Source organism: Nothobranchius furzeri, chromosome 1, assembly GCF_043380555.1.
Source record: "Nothobranchius furzeri strain GRZ-AD chromosome 1, NfurGRZ-RIMD1, whole genome shotgun sequence".
Lineage (NCBI taxonomy): Eukaryota > Metazoa > Chordata > Actinopteri > Cyprinodontiformes > Nothobranchiidae > Nothobranchius > Nothobranchius furzeri.
Window position 1 is genome coordinate 60,009,746 of NC_091741.1, and position 25,728 is coordinate 60,035,473.

The 25,728-nt window shown below is 40.5% G+C and overlaps 1 protein-coding gene across 1 annotated transcript in view; it reads left to right on the top strand.

The window, feature by feature from the left end:
* The first annotated feature begins 1,557 nt into the window (after positions 1-1,557).
* Positions 1,558-25,728, top strand: part of slc13a4 (solute carrier family 13 member 4) — a 47,677-nt gene continuing 23,506 nt past the window's right edge. The window contains exon 1 of the mRNA XM_015955057.3: positions 1,558-1,812. Coding sequence (XP_015810543.3) covers positions 1,690-1,812 — 123 coding nt within the window. The 5' untranslated portion in view covers positions 1,558-1,689. The remainder of the gene's footprint in view (positions 1,813-25,728) is intronic.

Genomic DNA, 25,728 nt, shown 5'->3' on the forward strand with positions numbered 1-25,728 from the left:
ACATGTAACTTGGCTGTAGAAAGAGCTAAGACCACCAAAATTTCAGCAATATATGGTCTTTATTAAAGAACATATTTGTGTAGTAAAAAATGAAGGAACTGAGATTTTTATTAGGTCAATGAGAATAAATTCTGGAAAGTTCAGATTGACAGAATTTGTTACTGTCTGTCAAACATAGGCGATAGCCTTGGGCCCCAAACACTTAAGGGTCCAGTGACACTTAGAGATGCTTGAGATATTTCTTTCCTTCAAAATTAATTAACCATGTCATTCTAAAAGAAAGTTTTAGATCGGCTTGTGTGAAAGTGTTTCAGTGACCCCTGTCACCCAGCTTAACTAGACCAGTGGTTCCTTGAGGACCACCTTGCCTGTGTTCAAGACAAGCCAGGATTCCCAACCCCAACTCCCACAAGAATACACACAATAATTGTGATCATTTACAAACTTTATAAAGACATACATAGTTGTAACTAACATGGAGTTTTGATAATACTTGTCTGTTACTGGGATTTTATAAATGTAATTAAAAAAAATCTTGCTAACCTTACAACCTCAGCATAGACACAATTGTGGGGACCCCCTTGGGAGTCCCAGACCCCAGTTTGGGAACCACTGGACTATAGCAATGGAAGTGAATGACTGAAGAACAAGTTTGTCATCTGATGCAAGTAATAATAATAACTTAAGTGAAATAATTATGCAAAAAATATAGTGAAGTTACTCAAAGGGCTCTGAAAAGTAAAAGAAGCAGGTAGAGAGTGAGAAGGTTGTAGCAACACTGCCAGATGTTAGATTTCTTTACAGTGCTGACGATTACTGAGGGCTCCATTAATGCTAATGTTGCAAATGAAATGTAAGAAGTTGAAGCTTGCTCTGCCTTTTTGAGAAAAGATTCAAGACAACATCTGCAGATGACCCCATAATTTGTCTACCCTGGGGTCCCAAACGAGGTCTGCTACTGATACCAAAAATAAAACACCATGACATAACCAAAAGCAAATTTCTATTTAATATTTCCTTAAAACATGTTTTAAAATAAATTTTGTTTTTGTAAAAAACCTGTGTTCACTGCAAACCTAGTAACCTAGCCATCCTGTGTGAATTGTTGAGACTATTAGTCTTTTCATAAGCTAATATCTAATTAGTTAAGAAAACAGAGCATTTACTTTACTAATATATCTCGTTAATTCAGAAAACAGAGCCTTATCATTTATTTACTCATTCATTCATTTTGCTTTTGGTGTATGCATTACGCTTCCGCACAAAATAAGAATCATTAGTTCTTGTGCTTCACAGCGTTGATCCTGCATGCAGACCATAGACTGTACATACAGACTTGGGCAAACTTTCCTGTCACTCTGATTGGTCGGATTTGACCAGAGTGGGCGGAGCTAAGACATAACTAATCAGCATATCGATCTGGCTATAAATGCGCTGCAGCTCCACCTGACGTGTCGAGGAGCTTGAGGACCTGGAGAGGAAAGAGTGGTTCGCGGGGATCAGGTGAAGGTAGAGGAGACGCTCACCGGTCCGGACTACTAAACAACTTTACTCTCCACGTTGGGCTCCTTCCCTCTCCAACTTCCTCTCTAAAGTTCGGTTCAGGGTTGAGGTTCGGGAGGTGAGAGCATTTCTCCCCACCGGTTCTACTGACGTGAGTCCGGTTCGACCCAGAGCCCAGGGTGACCCATGAGGTTGGAGGCCGCAGCCAGGATGGATGTGTTCAGGAAGCTGTGGAGGGCGAGGAAGCTGATGGTGGTGGTGTTCATCCCGCTGTCCCTGCTGCCCCTGCCGCTTCTCCACCCCACCAGCGTGAGTTCCCAACTCCTGCTAATAAAAGCAGTTTGATGCAATCTTGTCTCTAGCCTGCCCATGCATGAACTGATAAATTGGCCTATTTTTTCATGTGTCAAAAACAAATAACTGTCGAAACTCATGTTGAATGAAAACTATTACATTTATATTTTTCATGCTTACAGATGCTTTAGAACAATTATGAAAAAGTATATTTTATTATGCATGCATGAAAGAAATCCATTGTTTTCAAATTACAAACTTAAAAATTGTTGGACGCTATTTAGATGCCAGAAAAATTATAGGTTAGTTAATAACGAGAATAAATGTGAGACAACAATAAGGGTTCCTGTCTTAGAGGTGATAAAAGCACCAGCTTTTAAAAGTCATAAAACAGATTTCATCTGACTTAAGTTTGTGTACTTTAAATATATGCCGATTCTACTTCAAGGGCAGATACCAATTTTAAATTGTTGAACCACTCATGGCTGCCATACCAATTTGGGCAGATGATTTAAAATGGAATGAACAGGTTACTTTGATTATTTTTATAATAATTTTATTATTCTGATTATCCCAAAATTGCATGAGAAATAATTTATTCCTAAAATGTGGAATTTTCTTTTATGTTCATGGACAGAAATGAATTACTTAAATAAATAAAAATCATTATTTTGAATATTGACCAATACTGATCACTAGCTGATTTCTTTTCTGGTGCACCTTTGTTGTAAATAAATAAATAGATAGATAGAGAGATAGAGAGATAGATAGATAGATAATCTTTATTGACAGAGTCTTAGGTTCAGATAAAGAAAAATATAAAACAACAAAACATTAAAAACAATAAATGAAACAAAATAGGTAAAAACAAATAGAACAAATAAAAATGATAAAAGCATGAAAATAAAATAAAAATCTAAATTTATTTTAAAACTTACTATAAAGATGCTCCACACGATTAAGAGTAACCACACAAAAACTTGAACCAGTGTTTCCTTATACTGGACAAATAGTGACAACTGCTCACAGCAGGATCTGTGATTGCTAAAATTATACTGTTGACAGAACCATCCACTCGTTCTCTAAAAGTGAATATTAGTTTTCTTAAAAGTGCTTTAAAAGTACAAATGCCTGCTGTTACAAACATCTGACCGGCACTGCCCCCTCTGGGTATTTTGAGTACGATTCTTAAGGCATCATTTTATGCAACATGCAGCTTATTCATGCTGCTTTGATTGTAGGATGACCACAATTGGGCTGTAAAAAGCCTAAATATCTGATCAGCTATTAATGTTTGGTTGTTAGATGACATGTTTTTCCTCTTGATTGTTGGTGATAACTGCACAGATTGTGTGTGTGTGTGTGTGTGTGTGTGTGTGTGTGTGTGTCAATGGGAAGCAGAGAATTACTCAAAGGCACACTGTCGTTTTGATGAGCTCTGTACCGAGCTTTCCCAATCATCTCTCTCTCTCTCTCTCTCTCTCTCTCTCTCTCTCTCTCTCTCTCTCTCTCTCTCTCTCTCTGTGTGTGTGTAGGGGAGACATCGCCACATGTTGATGAGATGGGGTTCAGCCCTTTGATTCAAAGCAGACAGTTTGTGTTGCTGATCAAGATATTTCATCCAGGATCTTTTGTTTACAGTTGAGGTCAAATTTACATGAGAATCGGGTTTTATGTTATAATAAACTCGGAGATTGTCAAAGAAAATACCAAAGTATTGTGTTTCCCACGTTCAAAATCTTGTTATTTCCCAATGTTCCTATATTTGTGACTACCTGTTTTACCACTGTTACATCAACTCAGGCACACAGATACTCAGGAAGCTGGAGATAATCTCTGTCAGCCAGTGATAAATAGATTAGATTTGTTTCTTTCAAAAAACTAAATGTCCTGTCTGATTTAAACAGACAATGACAGAGTTTCGAATATAATCAGAACTTATCTGATAAATGAGTTAAGCAGTAAACAGTTGTCTTATTAATAGAGATGATGAGTGAGTTCAGGGTCATTTGTTCTCCATGTGGGCTGTTTTCTGTTATTCTGAATGCCAAAACGTACCTGATCAATACCACAAACCCTAAAAATAGACTTTAAAAAGCAACTGAGTGAGTTGACAGCACCAGCTAAGTTGTTATTCCATTAGATTTTGATGTATGTGTATACATAAGGCTGTTATAGTACATGTTCATTTACCAGAGAACGTGACAGCGCAGTAGGAGCCCCAAACCAGGACTAAAATAAATAAAATTAAATTAAAAACAAAAGACAAAGGAAAAAGTAAAACATTCTTATATTATTTTCTAAAGGTGGTTATTAACTCCTCAATCCTTTACATTTTTGTATTTTCTTTTTTTTATTGAATTTTATTTGCATATTTTAAATGTGATTTAAAAATTTCCTTATTTAAAAATTACACCTAAAAAGGTCTTTGCCTCTGTGTGACATGTGCAATACGAATAAAGCTGCCTTGCTTTTATTAAAATGTGGAGATGGAAAACAATTCCATGTTTCTCTTGTAATTTAGTTTTTCAATCAGTAAAATAACAATAATTTTAGGCTAAGAAAAAAATGAAATTAGACTTTATAAAGATTTTCTTTTACTATTAATGAACTTTTTTTCATTGCTTTTGAAATGTAGCTGTGATTCACACAAAAGCACAAAAACCCTTCCACAATAAAGTAGCATCTCTGCAGCATGTATTTATCTAGGCAAGGCAGCTTTATTTGTATAGCACATGCCATACACGGAGGCAATTGAGTCTTTCTATTAGCAAGAATAGCAAGAACATTAAAATCAATGTGACAGCACAATTAAAATACACAAATACATTTAGATCAAATTAAATACACACATTTATTTCAGATGCAGTGCAGAAGGTGCAGCATAAGAACATTCATTCAAAGGCTGATGAATACATAAATATTTTCACTTTAGATTTAGAAGTTAGTAGAGTTGGGGCACATTTGAGGTCATAAGGAAGCTAATTCCACATGTGTGCAGCATAGTAGCTAAAAGCAGCTTCACCCTGTTTGGTTCTGACCCGGGGTTCCTCCATCTGACTTTTTCCTAAGGATCTCAGGGCCCTGCTGGGAGTATATACAGGAAGAATATGCTGCTGAAGGTTTTCAGTCCTTCAGGCCATGGTGATCCAAAGGGGTTCAAACGAAGGCGACTGGACTTCTTTGGTTTATTGAAGATGTTTCGCTTCTCATCCAAGGATCTTTGTCAGTTCTGAATCTGTCTTCATTTGAACCCTTTTGGATTATATACACAAAGGCAATACAACATGTATTTTGGCCCCATGCCATTGACTGATTTATAAACTAGTAGAAGCACTTTGAAATTATTCTGTAGTTTTAGGGCTGAAACGATTCCTCGAGTACCTCGAATAATTCGAGTACAAAAAAGCCTCGAGTCAAATTCTCTGCCTCGAGGCTTTGTTTAATTCATGTTTAATTAATAGCTTAGCAATCGCCCGGGGTCATGTTTCACCCGGACCGAAATAAGTGACGCACATACACACTGCACTGAATGCACACGCGAGTAGCGAATGTAACTTAACTCTCTCTTAAGCCATGGTGGACAATGTGGACCCCGGTGGAGTGCGAAAAAACCAGAAAATGTCAAAGGTATGGGACCATTTTTCACATCGTAAGGCGGAAAACGTAGTCCAGTGTAAATACTGTAAAATGGATTTAGCCTACCACAACACCACATCCTCCATGCTGCAGCACCTGACCAGGAAACATCCACATGTAAATGTCACTTCTGCAAGCGGACTCTGAGGTCCGCTATATATTCTGCGGACACTGTGCGACTTTTTCATTTGTTGCACTCAGTTTCAGCTCACACTGTCTGGTAGCAACACGTCGGACCTAAAAATGTGCTAAAAATAGCAGTTTTTACAACACGTCATACTTTTTATTGTGTTCTTATTGACGTCTTTTGTCCCTCGGGATTGCTGCAGGAGGACACAGGTATTTATGTATGGCGGAGGAAAACGAGAGAAAGTAAATAAATGTTTTGTGATCAGCATAATTTGACATAACCACGGCAAACATGCTTTCTCGACTATCCTTGTTATTGTGTGAGAGAAAAAAGTGTAGAAATTAAAACGGACGTGTGTTAAAAGGGAAATAGCTGGCGAGCCATGTTTGTGCATGCGCCGTGAACGGTTCTGGTGCATGCGCCGTGAACGGTTCTGGTGCTGTTTGGGCCGTAGCCTCTCGCAGCTCTACTTCAACAGTTATCCTCCTAGTTTTTGTCTGGCTTACCACAGGCTAGTAGATTCTCGCATGAGGGTAAAATCGGTTCAGGTTGTATATTTTTTTTTTTTGCACAGGCGTTTGTTTACTGTGAGGTTGAAGTGCTGAAGTTTTGAAAAGTAATTTTGAATAAAACTTGAAGAATAACTGGCAATTGCTTGCTTATTTTAAGAGGTCTTTCATGTTTTATAGCATGCTATTTGACATAATGGTTTACAAACACAAAAGGGTCATTTATTAGAGTACTTGACTAATCGATAAAAGATTCGATAGAGTACTCGATTACAAAAATATTCGATAGCTGCAGCCCTATGTAGTTTACTGGTAACCAGAACAGATGTGATGTTCTCAGTTCTCTTGGTTCTTGTTAAGACTCTAGCAGCAGCATTCTGAGTAAGCTATAGTTGCTTCACAGCTTTTCTGGGAAGACCAGTCAAAAGACCATTGAAATAGTCCAGTCTGCTGGAGAATGATGCATTAATAAGTTTCTGTAGGTTCTGTCTGGACATGAGACCCCTGGGCCGTGCTATTTGATGAAGACTATAAAATGCTGATCTAGTTTTAGCCTTAATGTGACCAGTAAAGCTCAGGTCTGAATCAATTATGATGCCAAGATTTCTAATCTGGGTCTTTTATTTTATTCCTCTGGAGCCAAGTTGAGCAATAATCTCCATCCTATCCTTATTTTTAAAGACACACACCTCAGTATTGTCTTTATTTAAATGAAGGAAGTTTGACTGCAGCTAGTCATTAACTCACTCAAAACATTGGCAAAGTGAGTCTAGGGGACCACAGTCACTTGGTGGTAGAGCCAGTTAGATATGGGTGTCATCTGCATAACTATGAAAGGCAATGTTGTTACTGTGCTTGACCTGACCCAGGGGGAGCATGTAGAGATTGAGGAGCAGTGGTCCAAGAATTGAGCCTTGAGGGACCCCACATGTCATAGTGATTTGCTTTGATTTGGGATCACCAGTGAAAACAACATAACCCCTGTCTTCCAAATAAGATCGGAACCAACTATGGACTGTGCCTGATAATCCCACCCACGGCCTTATCAAGAAGGATGTTGTGGTCCACAGTATCAAAAGCTGCATTGATATTGAGCATCATCAGAACAGATGTTTTGCTTGAATCTGTACTGAGACAAATATCATTTAATACCTGAATCAGTGCAGTCTCGATGCTGTGGTGTTGTCCAAAGCCTGACTGAAAACCGTCTAGCAGGTTGTTTGTTTTGTTTGTATTATCATTTTATGACCATGAGAGAAAAAGTTGCACAAGTTGTTCCTTGAACCAATCAGAACTCTTAGCTGAAAGCCATGCTCTTATGTCAGCAGTGGCCTGGAACGAGTGAAAATCGCAGGATGTGGCTGTTAAAGAACAAAGGAAGAAAACCTTCTCTACGAGGAAAAAATAGGAAAACAGTTGAGACAATGAAGTTATGTAATCAGCCTTCTGGCCCCTATGCTGGATTAGCCTCCATGTGGCTCCGTGACGACAGCAGGGAACTCAGACTGTGTTAGGAATGTGTGTGTGTGTGTGTGTGTGTGTGTGTGTGTGTGTGTGTGTGTGTGTGTGTGTGTGTGTGTGTGTGTGTGTGTGTGTGTGTGTGTGTGTGTGTGTGTGTGTGTGTGTGTGTGTGTGTGTGTGTGGAGTGGTACTGAGTCCAGCTGCAGAGGAACAGAACATCTGTAGGATGCAGTCAGGACAGGTCAGAGAGACAGAGATCAGAAACGCAGTGGGACATTCAATTCAATTCAAGTTTATTTATACAGCGCCAAATCACGACAAGAGTCGTCTCAAGGCACTTCACATAATAAACATTCCAATTCTTCATATGACATCTTCATATGAAATATGTCTAGAAAAAAAGGATATTCTGATTAAGTTCAAACTAAAGATGTGAAAATGTCAGATTAATTGGGAGAATCATTAAAGCATTTATGATGTTTTATGTTAAAATTTATTTCCTGTAAAAATCAGTCAACCAACTAGCCAGTATTCACTAGCTGAGTCAACACGATGCTGATCAGAGCTAAGACATTTGTTATCAGCTGACTCATTCAGTAGCTCTTTTATCTACAAATCTGGATCAGATAGCTGTCTCCAAAGTGTCTGAGGAAGGTCTCATATTTAATTAAAGCTGCAAGCAACGTCGTTCGGCCCTCGCAGCTCCGCGCTGCTCCGGCCTGGCCGGCAGTCTGGTGCACCCGGGCACGTCCACTGAACGTAAACATCGACCACCCCGACACCAGAAACCGCAAACGGTCTCCTTGTCTGCACCTAATCCCTGACTCAGCATCTTCTCTGAGCCCACCATTAAATTACACATCTAACCACTAGGGGATACTCTGTCTTTACCGCACTGGTGCTGTGATGACACAGACCAAGTTTAATGCTATTTTGACCACGTTTTTTGAAGTCATTGAAGGTTAAAGTTATCTAGGGGGCACTGTGACCAACTACAGAAAAATCCCATTGAGGTCAGCTTTGGTTGACAAAGATGGATTTCTGTTATTTTGGCATCAATCAGACATTGTGTGTGTTATCTAGAGCCAGAGAGCCAAAAGGGGGTGGAACTACTGGGGTTTGAACCAACAACCACATCAATGTGTTTGGTGCAGTCACGTGATGACACAAGCCACGTTTAATGCCATTGTGACCTTGTATTAGGAAGTAATTAACTCTTAATCTTATCTAGGGGGCGCTGTGACCAATTACATCAAAATCCCATTGAGGTCTTCGTAGGGAGTCAAAGATGGTTTTGTGGTAGTTTGGCATCAGTCAGACATTGAGTGTGCTTTCTAGAGCTAAAGAGCTGAAAGGGGGCAGAGCTAAAGGGATTTGAACCAACAACCACATCAATGAGTTTGGTGCAGTCACGTGATGACACAAGCCAAGTATAATGCCATTCTGACCTTGTCTTCAGAAGTTGATAAAGTTTGAACCCATCTAGGGGGCGCTGTGACCATTTACAACAAAATCCCATAGAGGAAATCTTTGGTTATGTAACCGGATTACAGGATACAATAAGATAATTAAAAGAAAAAATAAACAAATGGGCCAATAATTAGGTTCGGGGAGAATTGGAGGTTGTTTAAGAATGACTGGAGTCACGGGTATAGCATGAAACGGTTTATATACTAAATTTTAATAAAAATGGGAAATATAACACATAAAGATAACACACAAAAACAGATGAAAACAATCGACAATAGTAAAATGGTCGGTATGAGATTTGATCATATGAGTCACAAGTCAGCCGGCGTCAAGTCAAATCCCCACGCTTGGGGTGAAAGTCAGAGTCCGGTGGTGCGATTTTTTCCTACCACACCGTTGAGATTGTTCACAGAAGAGAGCAGTCTGCTCTTCAGTTACTTGAGATGTCCTGGTTCGTTCAGTGGTTAAGGCTCGCCATCTCCCTCGTCAGGAAGAAATCCAGTTCTCGTTCCAAGTGAGTGATCATAGGAGTCGGGATCAAACCCAAGGAAAAAAAAAAACCCAGCCTGTAAACAACAGGACTGTTAGCGAGTTGGCATCGACCCTTCTCGTCACATCACAGCATAAAGTCTTACAGACTTAAACAAATGCTTCACTCTATTGGCATAGCCAATCATGTTTGGGTTCACAGTTCAACTAACATAACATCAATTTGATTGTCTATTAAAATAATTCTCAGTAGCTCTGGAAATATAATTACGTATGACAACAATTGTTCAGCTCAATAGGCTCAGTTAGATTCTATTACTCTACACTATTCAACAAGAAATACATTCATGACAACAAGGATACATTTAGTTGTGTTTCTATACAGCATTGTGACACCTTGTATATCTGTAACACAATAAATAAATAAATAAATAAATAAATAAATAAATAAATAAATAAAATGTTCTATAACAAAATTCAACAAAATATAAATTCTGGTCCTTTGGTCCACCTTTGTAAAATAATTCCTCCCTAATCAGTTAGCTTTTATTTATTTTTATTTATCTATTTTTTTTTTATTATTAAATGTTTGGTTAAGGGACGCATTGCTAATTCTATGGCGTTAGCTATAACGCCCCTGAGGACCTTGTACATCTAGGCCGTACCACCATTAACTGGCGGTTTGAGCCGTTAACTCCTGGGAATCCCATATGCCCTACCGCCGTTAACTGGCGGTTTGAGCCGTTAACTCCTATATGCCCTACCACCGTTAACTGGTAGTTTGAGATGTTAACTCCTGGGATCTAACGTCTAGCAGCCCACTGCTGTCACCTCGGTTGCTGTAATTAGCTTTTTGAATTTAATAATTTACTGAATTTAATCTCATTCACTCACCAACGCGCTCCAACGGTTCCCTCCTACAGAGGATTGGTTCACTCTGTCGTCTCCACACAAATCTATAAGAATGGAATTAATTTAATAAGCTATTTAAGTTTCCTTTTTTTTTTTAAGTTGCATCGTTAGCTTTTTCTCTTCTTTTTTCTTTACTCACCGCGTTGGTTCCAAGTTCCTAGCTCTTATTAGAAGGAGTCAAGTCCGCCTCTCCCTCTATCTATGCGGCACCCAAATCAGGGTTCTTCACGGCCTCGACCGTTGTTTTTTTTTTCTCTCTCTCTCTCTCTCTAACCGCTCAGTCTTTGCTTTCTGTATCTGCGTGCTGCACAGCCGTTTGTCTCTCCTCTCGCTCAGCTGCGTCGCACGGTTTTATTTCGCGGAGGCGGGACTTATTTCTCTCAGCCAATGAAATTTCAGATTCCCACCTGGACCAATAGTATACAGCTTTCCTCTTCTGTTTCTGTTAGGGATGTTCAAGATTCTTGTTTTAACCGATGTTTAATATTAAACTCGTTATTTTAGTTATTCACCCTTCCAATAATTCATTATGAAATTATCTATTAGTTAATTAGATATCTATTAATTAGTATTGTTAATTTCCTTAATTTATATTTTATATTTTATCTAAATTGAGGATGGATCATATTAGTAAGCCAATTAGTTAATACCTCATTAAGGTTCTAGCTTCTGGGTTACATCCTCCCCCATTAAATATCATGCACGTCCCTGTGCATTGTTTCTACGGGGTACACAACTTCTTGAGTAAGAGAGTCAATAAAAGCTTTATTAAGTCCTTGGAAAAGGGACCTAACTACGGTCACTAGTGGATTGCCCAATTGAGAGTAAGTTAGTCTTTGAGGAGGCTGACTACTTCGTTCAGATCTCCTGACATACATCTCTGGTTGCACAGTATCATGCTCATCCGTTTCGGTTTGATTCTCAACTGAGACAGGACGAAGTGAGCTCTCTGTTTCCGACAGAGCTGATGAGCTATTCTCTAAGACTTTGGTCTTTCCAGATGTATGTGTCTGATCGTGTATGATGGGTTCAAAACTTACATCACGTTGCTGCGACTTTAGGACACCATCCAATTGAGGTAGGTTTGTGTTAGTTTCATCCCCCGTTTCTACGTCAGGTAAGTATACTTCGTTTTTTTTCGTTTTTTCAGGTAAGTATGTTGCTGCTTCTTTCACTCTTTCAGGTAAGAATGTCGCAGTTTCACTCATTCTGTCAGGTAAGAATGTTTCGGTGTTGATGCCTTTGTCAAGTAAGGACAATTCAGCATTTTCATTACCAGCTAAGGTTGGTTCCTTGCGATCCCCTGTGTGTAAGGATAGTGTGTTTTGTTGTTGAATATTATTTACCGGTCCTGAATCTGCTATGAGTTCCCTATTTGGCAAGGTGACCGCTATTTGATAGGATGGTCGGTTTAGCACTTGTGGAAGATCAGAGTAATAAAACTCATCTACCTCTTCGTCAAGTGGCTCATCTGGGTCAGGTTCTAAGGCTGAACTCTGTCTTGTATGAGGTCTGCTAGGTTTCGTAACGCGTTCTGTTTCATTTTCTAATGAAGAGAGAAAACCACAAGGCAGTAAAAGATCTCTGTGGAGTGTTCTGTTGGGTCGTTCTCCGTTCTCTGGTTTTACAGTGTATACTGGCAAGTTTTCCATCTGTTTGAGAACTATATACACTGTTTGCTCCCATTTGTCTGCTAATTTATGCTTTTCTCTTAAGCGAAGATTTCGGACTAAAACACGATCTCCCACACCTAGTGTGGACTCACGAATGTTTCTGTCGAACCGTTCTTTGTTCTTCCTCGCTGTTTTTTGAGAGTTTTTTATGACAATGTCATAACTCTGTTCCAGATGACTCTTCAGTTCTTTAACATACTGAGAATGAGTTATAGAGGGCTTGTTCAAATGCGGTAACCCAAAGGCAATATCTATAGGCAACCGAGGCTGCCTACCGAACATTAGCTCGTAGGGAGAGTATCCCGTCACGTCATTTTTTGTACAATTGTACGAGTGAGTAAGTGGTTTTACAAAATCGCGCCAGTGATGTTTCTCAGTGGCTTGTAAAGTTCCCAACATGCTGAGTAATGTACGATTGTACCGTTCAACGGGGTTGCCACGAGGGTGATAAGGGCTCGTTCTGACTTTACGGATACCAAGTAAAGAACAAAGTTCCTTGATTGTACGTGATTCGAAATCCCGTCCCTGATCACTATGAAGACGCTCAGGAAACCCGTAGTGGACTAAAAAATGTTCCCACAGGTTCTTCGCGACGGTGGTGGCTTTCTGATCTTTGGTTGGGATGGACACTGCATACTTTGTAAAATGGTCTGTAATCACTAAGACATCTTTAGTGTTCTTACTGTCTGGTTCTATGGAGAGAAAATCCATGCAAACTAACTCCATAGGTCTGGTGGTGGTAATACTCACCATTGGAGCAGCTTTGTCAGGGAGGGCCTTCCGACGGATACATCTTTCGCAAGTTTTAACTTTGATTTCGATATCACTAGCCATTTTTGGCCAGTAAAAACGGGACCGAATGAGATCTGTCGTACGTTCAACCCCAAGATGCCCCATATCATCATGTAGGCTTTGCATGACTGTTGAACGTAATGAATCAGGCAAGACTAACTGCAATGATGTCTCTGGTCCTAATTGGCGTCTCCGGTACAGTAAATCATTTTGAAACTCAAACCGTTTCCACTCTCTCAAAAGGTTAAGAACCACCGGGGGTTCTGCAATAGTATCAGTTGGCGGTTTATTGTCAGTCATAAGCAGCTGAATGACTCGGCCAATGGTTGGATCTTTCCTCTGCAAGGAGACAAGGTCAGCATGGTTATACTTGGGCACAGCAAAGAAACTGTCACTATTGTCTTCCAACTGGAATAGGTCTGGAATGGCCGCTGCAGACATGGCAAGTGACTGAACTAAACCACAAGGAGAATCAGTCTCATCCAAGACCATGTGCTTTTGGCATGTTGCCTTCACTGCTTCGGCTTGAAGTTGAAGCTCGACTTCTTTGACAGAGGATAAAAGATGAGATCGGAACTCATCTAGTCGTTGGCATTCCTCAGTGAATTTTGAGTTGTCTTCAGGTTTATCATGCAGCCTCCTAGACAGGCCATCCGCGTCAACGTTCTGTGTACCTGCACGGTATCTGATGTCAAAATTATAGGTGGACAACGCAGCTAGCCAACGATAGCTCGTTGCATCGAGTTTTGCCGTTGTTAAGAGGTAAGTTAACGGATTATTATCAGTAATGACAGTGAATGTGTTCCCATACAAATAGTCATGAAACTTATCTGTTATGGCCCACTTTAAGGCTAGAAACTCCAACTTGTGCGCAGGGTACCTAGTTTCACTAGAGCTTAAACCGCGACTTGCATAAGCGATTACCTGTGTGACACCGTTTTGCACTTGGTATAGCGCTGCACCGAGTCCGGTCGTACTAGCATCTGTGTGTACTAGATATGGGAGTTTTGCGTCCGCGTAGCCAAGAACTGGCGAAGTGGTAAGTTTTTCAATAATAGTTTGAAAGGACTTCTCACAGTCTTGGCTCCAACGATTCCCAAAGGGTTCTTTGGGGTTCAAGTACTTTGATCTACATGGTGGTGTTTTAAAGTTTTTCCGTTTGGGTGGATAACCAGCCGTGAGAGATGTTAGTGGCTTGACAATATTTGAGTAATCTTTAACGAAGCGTCGGTAATAACCGGTAAATCCTAAGAAAGATTGGAGTTCCTTCAAAGTCTGAGGCTTCGGCCATGTTTTGAGTGCTTCCACCTTATCTGGATCGGTTTTTATGCCATCTCGAGATACTATATGTCCAAGATAACGCACAGATGTCTGGAAAAAACGACACTTATCTGGTGATAGCTTGAGTCCGTATTCTCTAAGCCGTTCAAGAACGTGAGAAAGTCTGGTTTCGTGTTCTTCCAAGGAGTTGGAAAAGACGATCAAGTCGTCTAGGAAAACTAACACTTCCTTCAGATTAATGTCCTTCATACACTTTTCCATAACCCGTTGGAAAGTGCTTGGAGCATTTGTTATTCCTTGTGGCATACGGTTAAATTCATAAAACCCAAACGGGCAAACAAAAGCAGTTTTAGGTTTATCCTTTTCACACATCTCTATTTGATAGTAACCTGACTTGAGGTCCATCACAGAAAACCACTGTGATCCAGCGAGAGCAGAAAAGGACTCCTCCAAGTTAGGCAGGGCATATGCGTCGCGAATGGTTTGCAGATTAAGCTTTCTATAGTCTATACATAGACGTACCTCACCATTCTTTTTCCGAACTACCACTATTGGTGAGGCAAATGGAGACTCCGACTCTCTTATTATACCGGTTTCCAAGAGGGCTTCCAAATGTTTTCTCACAGCTTCATAATCATGTGGATGGATCGGCCGAGATTTCTGTTTGAATGGGGTCTCGTCTTTTAAGTTGATGTGATGTCTTATCTGTTGTGTATGACCAAAATCAAGATCGTGGTGCGAAAACACATCGGAGTAAGTGTTAAGTTTGTTGGTGATCCTCCCTTTCCATTCTTCGGACAAGGGCGAAGTACCGAAGTCAAAACTGAGAGGAGGGTTTGAAGGTGAAGTCTGTTGCTGCGAACTACACGCCGCAAGTACTTTCTGATCACTTTTGTCAGGTTCTGGATATGGCATAACACGATCGGCTTTAACTAACTCAGCGATCACACAGTTAGTGGGTAATGTGATGTCATGGTTAGTTTCGTTTCTTAGTACAACAGGTACTTTGTATGGACCATGTGAAGGTAAGGAAATGAGGCAACAGTCTACAATTATACCCCCTGGTAGAGAACCATTGGTGGGTTGTTCAATGAGTGCATAAGGCTCATGCTTGTTTTGGCTGGGTTGCATAAACCCTTCTAGTAACAGTTTTTTATTTGCAGGGAGAACTTCTTGGGTTCTCCCTCGAAGCTTCACCACACCAACTCGTCCATCTTTGCTTTGTTTTTTTCTGACTGCTAAGGCTTTTAGCACGTGTTGGTACCCATAAGAGAGTGCCTTGGAATCAGGTAAGTTATTGGCAGACAATTGCTCATACAAAGGATCGAGTGTGTTTGTGCCAATGAGTAGTGGTGTATCAGAGTTTGAGCTTATATCCGGAACCACTAACGCAAGGGTAGGTAACTCAAGTCCAGACTGATCGAGCTCTTTTGGAAATGTGACACTTATCTCTATGTATCCTAAATAAGGAACTGCTTGACCGTTTGCGCCCTCGACTTCTAACAGATTACTGATGGGTTTAATTGAGAGGTCAGGTAAGTGTTCTTGGTAAAAAGAATTGGCAATGGTGGTTACCTGGGACCCTGAATCCAGTAAACAATTACATTCAACACTGTTAACTGAGACTGTAGCTGTGCATCGCCCACCCACTAATCTTTTGGGAAGTTTTGGCACTGAATGAGCATGAACTGGCTTGCAAAAAAGTCTCTCTGTCCTTTCCTTAGAGGGACTTGGTTCTACTTTAGCACCTATCTGTCCCACGATAGGAGCTTCTACCGGTTTAAAGGAGGAGACTGAGCAATTGGCTTTGACATCTCCCACTCGCGCTGCTTCTGTCTAAGAGCAAGTCTTTTAGTTGCAACTAGTGCTGGATTTGGCTCGTTGCTACAGCTAGAAGCTATGTGCCCATCTTCTCCGCACTTAAAACAGTATCCAGGCTTTGGTCTAGGCACCACTGCTGTTATCTGCTGAATCTGTTTGGGCTCATCTGGAATTTTAGTCCCCACACGGGGTTTTGACTCTTTTTGAGTTTTCTTTGCCTTTTTATCTGTGTTGTTAACCTTAAGCTGTGCAATTTGGCTCCTGAGCTCAGCGATTTGTTTGCGTAAGTCATCACAGTTATCATCTATTTCCAGTTCACAAGTGTTTTTACTCTGAGAGCATGTTGTTTGCACATTTGAATACACTCTAGTTCGTTGTGCCCCTAAGTGTTGTTTCATGCGTGCTGCTTTAGTAGCCTGTTTGTCTTCTTCAGTGCGCAGTTTGAGGAGAAGTGCTGTAAAATGAGGCGGGTTGTCTTTCTTTTGTTCGAGTTGCAGGTTTGAAATCAGCGAGCTGTCCCAACAGCCTCTGCAAAACTGCTTGAGCAGCTGCTGGTCGGCGTCACTGGAGGAAATTCCATTCCTCTGAATAACTAGGTTTAACAAGGTGTATAACCTCTGAAAGTAATCGGAAGGTTTTTCACCACTGTCCTGGTTTGTGTTTAAGAAGCGAGCAAAGAGCTCGTCGCCGTCTTCGACAGCTGCGTAAGCTGAATCGAGATGTTCAAGGTACGTTTCCGGGTCGGATTTTGGACTAAGAGCTTTAACGATGCTCGCTGCTGGGGCTGACAGACTCTCCACGATCCTTCGTACAATTTGGGACTTGGTGAGTGAAGGATCATTTATGCATAACACTACACTACTACGCCAAGTATCATAGTCAGTTTCAAAAGAAGGGTGTGGAACTCGCCCTGAGAACGGTTTTAGTCTGTATTGTGAAGTAGGCGGAGGGATAACCTCACTGCTTTTAACAATGTGTTCCACAATAACTCGCTGAACCTCAGGTGTGTTTAAAAGATTTGGTGGAATGCAAGGGTTTTGTTTTCCAGTCTCTGTAGGTGGACAATTGTCCTTTGAGTTGTTCATATAGTTAACTTCTGGTGTTAAAGGCAGGGAATATGTAACTTGGTCACTATGGAGCATTGGCTCTGGTTCAGTGACTGGTTCAGATGCATGGGTATCCCTTCCTAAAGATTCCCCAATTTTTGCCAGTTCCTCCATTAGAAGGTCTTTAAATGATTGATTGCTACGCGCAGCTATGTCCCTGAGCTCTGACAGATAGGCATCAGTGGCAGATGTGCTAGTTTCTAGACTGTACGCGCTGGCTAGGTCTTGAATATGAAAGAAAACATATGGGTTCCTAGTACAAGGTTTGTCATAGGGTAAACATTGTTTCTTTAATTCCTTAACAGTGGCTTCATGTTGAAACTCCACAATAATCTGATCACAGTTTGGTAACTTAATGCGCCTGTTAACTGGTCCGAATCCTTCCATAAACCCAAAGACTTCGTTATCAAGGTCTGTATCAGTTAACCCACTGATTAAAACAGCATTTGAAACTTTGACCTTTTCTGTTTTCACAACTTCCATTTTAAAACACTCAAAAGTACCAATAATGCCAAAATGGCAAACCACTGTGACCTCCAGGCACTCTTATGATGTCAGTCAATGGTTAGCTAAGGTAACAACTCTACAATTCTCCTGGCTGGCTCGCCAAGTTTTATGTAACCGGATTACAGGATACAATAAGATAATTAAAAGAAAAAATAAACAAATGGGCCAATAATTAGGTTCGGGGAGAATTGGAGGTTGTTTAAGAATGACTGGAGTCACGGGTATAGCATGAAACGGTTTATATACTAAATTTTAATAAAAATGGGAAATATAACACATAAAGATAACACACAAAAACAGATGAAAACAATCGACAATAGTAAAATGGTCGGTATGAGATTTGATCATATGAGTCACAAGTCAGCCGGCGTCAAGTCAAATCCCCACGCTTGGGGTGAAAGTCAGAGTCCGGTGGTGCGATTTTTTCCTACCACACCGTTGAGATTGTTCACAGAAGAGAGCAGTCTGCTCTTCAGTTACTTGAGATGTCCTGGTTCGTTCAGTGGTTAAGGCTCGCCATCTCCCTCGTCAGGAAGAAATCCAGTTCTCGTTCCAAGTGAGTGATCATAGGAGTCGGGATCAAACCCAAGGAAAAAAAAAAACCCAGCCTGTAAACAACAGGACTGTTAGCGAGTTGGCATCGACCCTTCTCGTCACATCACAGCATAAAGTCTTACAGACTTAAACAAATGCTTCACTCTATTGGCATAGCCAATCATGTTTGGGTTCACAGTTCAACTAACATAACATCAATTTGATTGTCTATTAAAATAATTCTCAGTAGCTCTGGAAATATAATTACGTATGACAACAATTGTTCAGCTCAATAGGCTCAGTTAGATTCTATTACTCTACACTATTCAACAAGAAATACATTCATGACAACAAGGATACATTTAGTTGTGTTTCTATACAGCATTGTGACACCTTGTATATCTGTAACACAATAAATAAATAAATAAATAAATAAATAAATAAATAAATAAATAAAATGTTCTATAACAAAATTCAACAAAATATAAATTCTGGTCCTTTGGTCCACCTTTGTAAAATAATTCCTCCCTAATCAGTTAGCTTTTATTTATTTTTATTTATCTATTTTTTTTTTATTATTAAATGTTTGGTTAAGGGACGCATTGCTAATTCTATGGCGTTAGCTATAACGCCCCTGAGGACCTTGTACATCTAGGCCGTACCACCATTAACTGGCGGTTTGAGCCGTTAACTCCTGGGAATCCCATATGCCCTACCGCCGTTAACTGGCGGTTTGAGCCGTTAACTCCTATATGCCCTACCACCGTTAACTGGTAGTTTGAGATGTTAACTCCTGGGATCTAACGTCTAGCAGCCCACTGCTGTCACCTCGGTTGCTGTAATTAGCTTTTTGAATTTAATAATTTACTGAATTTAATCTCATTCACTCACCAACGCGCTCCAACGGTTCCCTCCTACAGAGGATTGGTTCACTCTGTCGTCTCCACACAAATCTATAAGAATGGAATTAATTTAATAAGCTATTTAAGTTTCCTTTTTTTTTTTAAGTTGCATCGTTAGCTTTTTCTCTTCTTTTTTCTTTACTCACCGCGTTGGTTCCAAGTTCCTAGCTCTTATTAGAAGGAGTCAAGTCCGCCTCTCCCTCTATCTATGCGGCACCCAAATCAGGGTTCTTCACGGCCTCGACCGTTGTTTTTTTTTTCTCTCTCTCTCTCTCTCTAACCGCTCAGTCTTTGCTTTCTGTATCTGCGTGCTGCACAGCCGTTTGTCTCTCCTCTCGCTCAGCTGCGTCGCACGGTTTTATTTCGCGGAGGCGGGACTTATTTCTCTCAGCCAATGAAATTTCAGATTCCCACCTGGACCAATAGTATACAGCTTTCCTCTTCTGTTTCTGTTAGGGATGTTCAAGATTCTTGTTTTAACCGATGTTTAATATTAAACTCGTTATTTTAGTTATTCACCCTTCCAATAATTCATTATGAAATTATCTATTAGTTAATTAGATATCTATTAATTAGTATTGTTAATTTCCTTAATTTATATTTTATATTTTATCTAAATTGAGGATGGATCATATTAGTAAGCCAATTAGTTAATACCTCATTAAGGTTCTAGCTTCTGGGTTACAGTAATCAAAGATGGTTTTCTGTTAATTTGGCATCAATCAAACATTGCATGGGTCATCTAGAGCTAAAAGGCTGTAAGTGGGTGGAGTTAGTGATTTGAACGAGTGAGCATATACATGTGTTGTTTGCAGTTGTGTGATGACTCCCACCATGTTTGATATAGTTTGGAGCTTTTTTGCAGAAGTTACAAAGGTTTTATTGTATCTAGGGGCACTGTTCCAAATTTAGGAAATATTCCATGAAGAAGTTTGTAGGTTGACAACAATCATTTGTGTGCAGTTTGGTGTGAATTGCATCATGCATGTGTTATTCAGGGCCTAATATCTGTCAGGGGGCGGAGCTAAAGCGTTATCAACCAATGACCCCAGGATTGTGTTGTGTGCCTTTGTGTGATGACATATAGCAAGTTTGGTGCAGTTGTGACCTCGTCTGTATGAGTTATTACAGTTTTAAATGTATGTAGGGGGCGCTGTGGTGATATTATACAACGTTCACCAACCGTTTGTGCCTCAATGGCTAAAGGGCATGATTGTTGATTGCCATGTTCAGTCTCGTGCAGATCGGAGGCTGTTTGCGGAAGTTACAGTCAAACGTAAGGTCACAGCGTCATGCCAGAATTCACCGTGGCATCAAAGCCCCTCCCTTTCTGGAAAGCTATCAGAACTGAATGGTCATTACAGCATAATGAAGTCAGTGCATGACCTTAGTGTCATGTTGACTAAATTAGAGGGGACAAATATGGGCATTTCACCATAAAACAATCGACTTCCTGCTGACAAGGGGCGGGGCTTAGGTGATGTCAGCTGTCCACATTGTGACTGTCTTGAGATGTGGTCAGTGATCACACAGACAAAGTTTGATATAGATCTGATCATGCACATGGGAGTTATTACATCAAGTAATGTAATGGCGAAAGGTCAAAGTTTGAGGCTTAGCCACGCCCACACCTTTCAACTTTTGAAAAATCCGACAGTTGAATCCCCCCCCCCCCCCCCTATGTCTTAAGAGTATATAGCAGAAGTGTGAAGGCGATTGGTGAAAAGGGCGATGGGGCATCACTCTCCAAACTACGTGTGCGAAAACCACTAAATCGAGTACTTTTGTTTATGTTTATTTATTTGGCAGACACTTTTATCCAAAGCGACTTACAATTTATAACCTATAGGGCATGTTGTGAGCTGTGGGGCAAACCGGAGTACCCGGAGGAAACCCACGCATGCGTGGGGAGAACACGCAACTCTACGCAGAAAGGCCGCAGCCGAGCCCAGTTTCGAACCTGCAACCTTCATGCTGCGAGGCAACAGTGCTAACAACTGCGCCACCATGCAGCCCAGAGTACAGAGTACTTGAACCAAAATAGCCGACTTCCTGTGCGACATTGACCTTGGCTCCAAGAGACTTTTGTAGGTCCCAAGGCACTACATTAGTGTACCAAATTTCGTAGTTCTCAATTAAAGCACGGCTTGGGGCTGATAGTTTTAATGGTTCTAGGGGGTGCTATTTCAGAAAATAGGCCACGCCCACTAACCTATCATGTTCATTTCTATTGGGGATCAGACTAGGATCACTCACCAGAGATTCCGTGGCGATATCATGATAACTGAGGAAATGAGAGGCAAACATATTTACATGGCGTGATGGCGAATTTTGCCATGCTCCCAAAGCCCCGCCTTTTTTTGAAACCTGCCAGTACTGGACACGAAGTTACCTCAACTTGTCTACTGCTATTTGCCAGAGATTGCTGGTGATTGGGTGTAAGGAGTCCAATAAGGAGCTGTGAAAAAAAGAGTGGTGTGGCAACAGGTCAAAGTTTGAGGCTTAGCCACGCCCACACCTTTCAACATTCGAAAAATCCAACAGTTGAATTCTTCCCCCTATAGCTTAAGAGTATATAGCAGAAGATTGAAGGTGATCGGTGAAAGGGGCGACGGGGCATCATTCTCCAAACAACGTGTGCAAAAACCACTAAATCGAGTACTTGGCCCAAAATGGGTGACATCCTGTGCAACTTTGAATTGGCTCCAAGAGACTTTTTTGTAGGTCCTGAGACACTACATTAGTGTACCAAATTTTGTAATTCTCAGTCAAAGCATGGCTTGGGGCTGACAATTTTAATGGTCCTAGGGGGCACTATTTAAGAAAAAAGGCCACGCCCACCAGATTTTCACATCAGATTTTTTGGGGGGCCAGACTAGGATCACTCACCAGAAGTTTCGTGGCAATATCTTTAGAATTGATGAAATGGGAGGCAAATGTATGGCCATGGCGGCACACCTGACTTCGCCGTGTTGCCACAGCCCCGCCCTCTTTTGAAAACTCCCATAAAGTGATGCCAAGAAACACCCAATTGTCTTGAGTTACCAGCTACAAATTTGTGGTGATTAAGTGAAATGGGGCGATTTGGGACCTATCACAGTAAAACTTGACCTTTTTGGTCCTGAGAGGGCGGGGCTTGTGTGATGTCATCATCCAACCATTCAGTTTAGTTTGTGGCTGGATGTCAAATGACCACAGAAATTTTTGTAACTATACTCTTTTTGAGTATGAAGTTATAGCCATTTATATTTTATTGGCGAGTAGTCGAACTTTGAGGCCTGGCCACGCCCCCTAAGCATACACAAAAAGTCTGTTTTATTTTTTTCTATTTGATCGCCCATCCCTTCTGAGCAATTTCCCACAATTTCGAGACGATCGTGCGAAAAATGATCGAGTAAATCAATCAGAAGCGGACCTTAGAAAAGGCCAAAACGGGGTCAAAATCACCACTTCAAACCAAAATGGCCAACTTCTTGTTTGATGTTGACCATGGTTGCAGAGGCTTTTCTGTGCGGATTGTTGAGTACTACAAGGATACATAATTTCATAACTGTACGACAAACTAAGGTTTATGGAGGGGGGTATTTTTCACATTCTAGGGGGAGCTGTGGAGCTAGTTTAATTACAAATTTTTGGGACCTTTAAAATACAAAATTTTACACCATGCTTGACATGTGTGCAAAAATTCCTGAGTTTTTGAGTATGTTAAGACCTCCAAAAAGCCAATTTACTTGGCGGAAGAAAAATAAACAGGGCAGATACAATAGGCCTTCGCAGTGCTATCACTGCTCGGGCCTAAAAATATGAAATTTTCATCTCCATGTTGTCTCGTGCTGAGAGACGACAAGCTTGTCTTCTAGTAAGTATTCATCCTGTCCAATTTTCTGTCTGTTTGTGTAATCCATCTGGCCCATTTAACATCTTTGTTCATGGGCGTTTCCTGAGCTGAACAGAAACATGAGTCAATCCATGGATTGGATTCAGTTACTTCTGACCGCTGTCATGTGGTGAATGAGCTGCATAAGTTTTTATTTCTGAGGATAAAAATTTGTACTTAAGTTAAAAGAGAAAGTCTAAAATTGCTGCTGAGTATTATGTTAGAGGGCTTCCTCTGTGCCAGTCACAGATTTATGTGAAAATAATCCACAATGCTCTGCTGCAAGAGATTTAGTGATGGAAATAAAGTCCAGCTCAAGTCAGATTTTTCCGTTTCCCATTTCCAGAATTTCGATGCTTCTTTATGTTTCCTGCTTTCTAACAATGAAAATCAACAAAAAATCTGATGTAAACTCACTTTTGATCTGGCCAGCCCCTAATGACTTGCTCATTGACACGTTTAGGTGTAAAGTCTGAGTCCCACAGATGGTTCAGCACTTTAACTTGTGAAACCTGAACAAACTAAACCGATGATGAAAGGTTGGAGATTCCTATCAGGTTGTGTCCTGATGAACCAAGGACAATGATCGATGATCAGTGACCGCTGATTTGGTTCTTTTATCTGTTTGTTAGACCTTTTCTTGGCCAACCTTTCTTTTCTTTTCTTTGCTTTAATCCCCAGATGTCCTGAGTATTTCCTGCTAATTTTGTTCTTTATCCATTTTCATGTGGCCATACTTGATTTCCCTTCAATAAACGATGGATTGGAACCCATTTCCCTCGCAGATGGATCACTTTTCCATGATAGTGGAAGTTTTCTGACAGTTCTCCTAATTTTTTTGTATTCAGTTCCTCTTCAGGAAGAACTCCCACATGCAGTAGTCCAGTGGATCGCATTCTGGGTCTTGTGGTGACACTTATCCTTTTTTATGAAATCATGAACCACATTGGAGCGTTGTTGTGTTCCGCAACTTCTTCGAGGTGTTTCTCTTCCTGGAATGTAATGTCCCTGTCAGAATAAAAACGTGTCAGTCAGGGTGAAGTCTGTGAACATGGTGTTCAGTTGACAGTCAGACAAGACCTGGAGCGACATTACAGCTGATATTATCAAGAAATAAATTCAGTATGCGGAAACAGGAAATCTATGAAAATGTTTTTGAACTAGCTGATATTAGAGTCCGACCCATTTATTCCATAAGCCAAACCTTGTGATGTAAAGGTGTTACACAAATCTCCTTGCAATGTCAGCTTAATGACCAATGCCACTCATTTTTTAATACATTTGGAGTGGTCTTTAGTATAAATTAATGCCTTTTGAGTCTTTCTCTGTGGGGAAATACTCTGGCGCTCCTATTTCAGGAACTAGAAGGGAGCCAGAGGATAAATGAGTGGAACACGGCAGGATTTGAAGCCTTATTTCCTGATATTTGTACATCTTGACTCTGATTGGCTAATAGCAACGTGATTCTACCACTGACCCTGTTTGCTCTGCAATGTTGATGTTTTATCTTTACAAATAACACAAGCCTGAAGCAGTTCTGCTGTGTGGTGGAGTTGCTAATGCTAATGGTTAGCTTGTACTATCAGAGACGCTCTCTGCTGTTTCCTGGACTCTAAATGAACAACAGCCTGTTACAAGCCAAGATGGGTGATTTCATGAATACTAATTTGAGAATGTGACGTACATCTGACTGTTTATTCTAATCCAAGCATTTCATTGTCTATATTCTGTTGGCAGCTTATGCCGGAAATAGGGGTAGAAAACAATTTTTTCGATTAGCCTTCATGTGAAACTCTTGAGTGATCGATCATTTTTCAAAAACAAAAAGTACAAAAATGGTTTCTCAGTGAATCTGGTCTTTAAAATAGTACTCTTGGGTATAAAAATAAATCCTACCAAATTACAGGATGAAACCTGCAACCTTTGCGATTACTAGACAACTCGCTCTACCTCCTGACCTGCTGCTGTCCCTATCTTCAAAATTACATAAACTCACCAACATGAAGTTATTGATACGTTTATCTGTGGTTTGATAATGTTTTGCTGTTGTAGGTGTGAAAACTACAAAGAGCATCAATACTTAAATCAGTTTCTTGTGACCTTAAACCTCGTTCTGCAGAGACTCATGTTTAACACCTCATCTCCATTTAGCTGGAAGGTCATTGATTTGCGAAGGAAAAGTTTTTTTTTCTCTCGTTCTTTTGGTTTTGACAGCGATTTTATTGCCCTGTAGAATGTACAGTTGATCCACCAGGTTGACTTGCAGTCATGTCTTATTTGGCCCTAAACCCAAACTAGCCTGGTGTTTACAGGACTGGCCTGCATACAACACTTCCGTTTAAAGATACAGTGACAGTTCTCAGATGAAGCTGATGCACTTTGACAGATTTATAATCTTCCCAAATGCAACAGATGATGTGATCCTGAGATGGAGCATCTCTATTAGCTGTTATTGGTTGAAAGGACGCCCTGCACTAGGGGTGTAGGAAAATATTGATGCATTGAAATATTACGATATAATACATGTTATGATACTGAATCAGTATTTAAAAGCAGTGTACCATTTTTAATTAAGAATTTACTTGCAAACATTTACTATTTTTGTTTGACTCCGACTGCAAGGTGGCAGCAGTTTGTACTGTCCTCAGTCTGGTGCAACACTGGATGTGTCCTGGACGTGTCTGGCCTGAGTTTTCTAATTAAATTCAGTCTTAAAAATTACTATCACAGTATATTGTATTGTCACCCCTCTGTTTTGATATCATACTCCAACAGCAGCTGAGTAGGGCTGAACGATCTATCGTTTTTGGACCAAAATTGCGATTTCA